Source organism: Chenopodium quinoa, unplaced genomic scaffold (genome assembly GCF_001683475.1).
Source record: "Chenopodium quinoa cultivar QQ74 unplaced genomic scaffold, ASM168347v1, whole genome shotgun sequence".
Lineage (NCBI taxonomy): Eukaryota > Viridiplantae > Streptophyta > Magnoliopsida > Caryophyllales > Amaranthaceae > Chenopodium > Chenopodium quinoa.
This window is the reverse complement of record NW_018743669.1, coordinates 2,203,397-2,208,265: the sequence shown is the minus strand read 5'-3', so window position 1 is coordinate 2,208,265 and position 4,869 is coordinate 2,203,397. Positions and strand designations below refer to the sequence as shown.

The 4,869-nt window shown below is 33.2% G+C and overlaps 1 protein-coding gene across 1 annotated transcript; it reads right to left on the bottom strand.

The window, feature by feature from the left end:
- Window positions 1–327: 327 nt before the first annotated feature.
- LOC110683565 (E3 ubiquitin-protein ligase PUB23-like) lies at window positions 328–2,787 on the bottom strand. The gene has a single exon (XM_021859969.1). It carries the CDS (start codon window positions 2,042–2,044, stop codon window positions 779–781), a length of 1,266 nt encoding a protein of 421 aa, XP_021715661.1. The 5' UTR covers window positions 2,045–2,787; the 3' UTR covers window positions 328–778.
- Between the last annotated feature and the right edge of the window lie 2,082 nt (window positions 2,788–4,869).

Genomic DNA, 4,869 nt, shown 5'->3' with positions numbered 1-4,869 from the left:
AGTTGTGATACACACCATAGCGATCATACGTACATACAAAGTATATATACTTGGTATAATAATGTCCACTTGATGGGAATAATACGGAAGGAAATAGCCTGGAAAATAGGTAAATTAGGTATGGCTACTCCTTTCCCTCCTTCAAGAAATTAGCTAGCAAGTAGCAACAAGATCACGATATACTATTCCTTCAACATATACATACTGTATTAAATATGTTCAATATAATATAGTTGACGTCCATAGTATTTTTAAAGTATCACCTCTCATTTTTCCCAACAATATTATACCAAGTATTGTTCAAGATAAGAACAAAATTAACAGAAGTAAACAAGACTTAGATCAGAGTATAATATATCAGATCATTTTTTATACATTAAATTGTGGAAGTACTACAAAAATTAGCACTACATCTTTGTACAACTTGCGTGCATTTCTTGATCTTTCTTCCTTAATAATAATAATAATAATAATAATAATAATAATAATAATAATGTACATAGATGTATACAACTTTTCGTCCATCTGCATTTTAATGTCGTATTAGCTAGTTGTACAAATTAGACTCACTATAATAATATACATAGTGAGTAATGTTCACAAACATCAAAAACTATATATATAATATATTTTTATGTGTATTCTCACCAATGATAATGTTAATGACTAAAGATGATTTTAATTTGTATTGTGCAGTGAAATTAAATTAATTAATCGATGATTTCACAAAATTTTTGAATCTCACATTGAAACCAGTCGTTGACTAAGATCGATCTAATCAATTAGTAGGATATGAAGAAATCAAATGAGGAGGGATGCAAGGAGAATTCTTCCAAACCCTAGAATGCAACCTTAACATTTCTTTAGCCCTCTCTTTAGTCTTTGAACTACAATCCACTTGTATGACCAAGCACAACTTCGCCACCACCCCTACCTCCATCATCTCCCCAACCACCTTCGCCGTTCCCACGTACCTCGATATCGACGACAATATCCTTATTGCCCGGTCACTCGCCACGTGGGACACCCGTAATATCTTCTTAGACACTACCGCTAACCCTGCACCATGCCCTACCAGATCCGCCCTTCCCTCCGCACATCCACATAACTGATCCAACACCACCAACGCCAACTCCGAGATTCGTCGATCCAATCTCTCATCCAAAAGCAGCTCCACCAATACATGGACCGCCCCAGACCCGACCGCCTTGACCCGATTTCTCCCCCAAGGGTTTAACTCAACAACCAACTTCAACGCATTTTTTGTAGCCTCTTTCGAAACCTTGTCTCTTAAAACCCTAACAATATGCGCAAACATCTCATGCTCAACACTACCCAACCGAGTAGGATCCGCTACACTATAAACCATCTTCATCACCTTAATAGCATTTTCTCTCTCTCGATTAGACGACGATTCACTACTTAACAACCCAACTAAAGAATCAATAAACAAATCAGCATAATCATCATTTCTCAAAACCACACTCTTAAACTCTTGATCGTAGCCGTCCATTTGTGCTAGAATAAACACCGCCTCTTCCTTTTCTCTCCTCGTTGCATCCTTCTCTATTAACACATTTGCAACGTACTGGATACCTCCACAAGTAACTATAATATTCTTGCATCTCGACGAGTAATAACGAGTCGTGGCTGGAGCAATAGAGGACCGAATTCTCTGCAAGCAGGTGTACCTCAACTGTTGTGGTGACTTGCTCGCATCGGAGATTAACTTGCTGATGTTAGAATGTGTTATGGTAGGGGGTTGTGTTGGAGTAGGGATACGCTCTACGCCGTAAGATGCGTGAAGAGTACACCATGATTGAATCAGACGGCGGAGAGTGTGGTTAGGGGTAATGACGAAGCTAAGATCATCATCAAGGGGTTGTTTGGTAACAGGACAAATGGTTTTATTACAAGAGAATAGCCATTTTTCAATAAAATCTCTATCAAAAGTAATACCAGTTGATATTGTAACTGGATCTCTCATTAATTGGAGCGAAATTGGGCATAGGAAATGTGATGGGATCTCAATATTCACCTCCATTTTTATTTATTTTTTGCAGTGATATAAAATAAAAGTATATATATACTATACTGTATATGTATAGAAATAGTAGTAATATGTAACGGAAGAAGCAGATCGAACTTAATTGGGTGTAGAAGGATGAAGTTATATATATGTGAAGAAATGGTAGGAGAGAGAATTTAATATGAATGAATGAAATCAGGCCATGTTTACAACTTGTAATTACAGAAATCAGATGCAAAGTCAAACACGTTATTTTTCAATCCGGGAGAATTGAAAGGAATTTTTTTTTTTTTTTTAAATTTGTTTTTATTTGTTTTTTTTTTTTTTTGGTGTAAGTAGACGACTTTTTATTAGTTGGGCCTTGGGAGGAGAAAAGCTAAAATTTGACCTATTGGCAGCTCAATAAATAATAAATAAAAAAGAAATGAAAAAATATTTGAGTAAAAAAAATATAAAATGTAATTAAGAAAAGATTAATGGAAAAAAGTGGAAGTTAATATAGGGAGGAAAGAGTGGCCACATCTCTTGAAAATGGGAAAAATGGCTCAACGGTCGGTGTAATAATGTTAATTAGAAGAAAGAAGAAAGAGGCTCCTTTATTTTGACTTTTTTAAAAAGTCCAAGGACTAGCTCCCATAAGTCACGTTCATTGGTTAGTTCTACAAGGTTTTATTATACTACATCTACTCTTAATTATTATATGGTCTGATTTTCCTTAAAAACTTTTGCATGAACTAACTCCCATCAACTTCTTCTTCTTTTTTTTTTTTCTTTTTCTATTGTAGCTAGAAATTAAAGAAATAATAATTATCTCAAAATAAAATAGGAAATAATAATTCATAAAATAAATAATTTTAGCCGTTTTTTTAAAACAAAATTTATTAAAAAAAAGTTATAACTCAATAAAAGTGTTAAAGTTTCTTGTGGTAATAAGTGTAGAGTTTCTTAATTTAACGTAATCAATTTTATACATACATTAGCATGATAAATAGGAAGCCATGGTGGCCTGATATCTACCCATGAGACCATGATGATACTCATTTATTAATCATAATAGCTTTTGAACTATTAAGCCCTTCAACTTGAGTAAATTCGATTATTGATTCAATTCTTCAAGCATATGCATGAGATTTACTTTTAAAACTTGTTGTTAGAGATATCGGAATTTTCTTGTCTAAAATGGTTGAAAGTCTAACTGGCTAATACAAGAGGGGGGGTGAATTGTATTTGAGGTGAAATCTAAAAACTTTTGCGGAATTTAACTAAATGAAATAATGACGAGAGAAGATATAGGCTTTTCTAAATTTCCACTATGTAATCAAACTCTTTACAAGTGAAGATTCAAACCCGTTAACAAGTTCCACAAACTAGGAACTTGTTCCCAACTCTCACAGAAGCCTTCAGCAACGAAGCTTCCTTGACCTCACTTTACAAACTCACAATCCCAACCCCTAAGTACTTGAATACAATCTGTGATTACAAATACCTATTGCACTCAAGAATATATGAAGGAAAATAACTCTCTTTATGTTATTAGATGGCTACTGGAATTTTTATGCTCAAGAGTTATATTTTTCTGAGATAGTTTGCACGAGTATTTATAGAGAAGGCTTAGTCATTAACCTCCACTATAATCACGTCCACATGCCAACAACCCACTAACAACTTGTGGAGTTATCTTGACAGATGGTAATCATGAAGAGGTTTCCTAGCCTTATCTAATTAGTCCACTATCTTAAACAACTTGATAATCATTAGCCGTATAAAGATTTTCACACAGAAAAACCGCTTGCTATCCTTATCAAATATTTGTTTAAAAAGATTATCAAAAGTTTGTTTAAAAAGATTTTATTTGAAAAGATAAATTTATTATTTATTAAAACAACTAGATAATTATCTTCGATAATTATCTTTATTAAAACTTTTACAAATTATCTTTTCTTTAAGAAATTATCTTTTAAAACTAACTTTTATTCCAGTAGTCTTTTTAACATAAGTCATTGAGTTCCTTTCCGACTTTATAATATTGAGTGCTCACAATTAAAACTAGAACGTGAGATTTGCACGAGGCTTTTTAGAGAATGCTACTCCGCATCCAAGTTCCTACTCCGGAACGAACTTTGCTTGAATCCTTTATTCACCAAAGACTCAAAACATTCATTAGTCGAGTTTGTCAATTTGTCCATCAAAACCAAAAGGCTCAACAAATTCCCCCTTTTTGATGATGACAAACATTGACAAACTTAGGTAAATAAAATCATCCAGGCATGCAACAAAAATTTAAAGTAAGGCATGAAAACAAAAAAAACAATTAAAGAACTTAGAAAAATATTAAAAAGTTTTTTTTTTTTTTTTTTTTTTTTTTTTTAAAAAAAAACTGAGCAAAAGAAAAATTAACAAAGACTTTAAAAACTGAACTTAGCAAAAGTTTGTACCTTCGATGTGTGAGTTCCTTGGTAAACACTTTAGCCGCCATGAAGTTTGTCTTTTCCCCCTTTTGGCATTATCAAAAGATTGAAAAAAAACATTTTGCTATACTCCCACTAGACTACGTAGGGAATAGTGAGCTCAAATAATGCAAGGCAAAAATAAGTTAGGTACCAAATTATCAGCAAACACACACAATCATATGAAAAATACGAGCCAAGTTCCGATTTAGGAAATAGAAGAGGAACATAGAGAATGTAGCAAAGGATAAAGGCGTACAAACCAAAGTTCAGAGAGATTAAACAAAACCAAAATAAAATTGTTCAACATATGAAATTAGAATAAGTGCAATCAAGGATTTAAAAGGCTGCATTGGTAGGATCAAGGGTTGGATTTGTGGGATCAATAGAGTC

Coding starts and splice junctions, on each gene's coding strand:
- LOC110683565 (XM_021859969.1), bottom strand. CDS start 2,044: ATGGAGGTGAATATTGAGATCCCATCACATTTCCTATGCCCAATTTCG.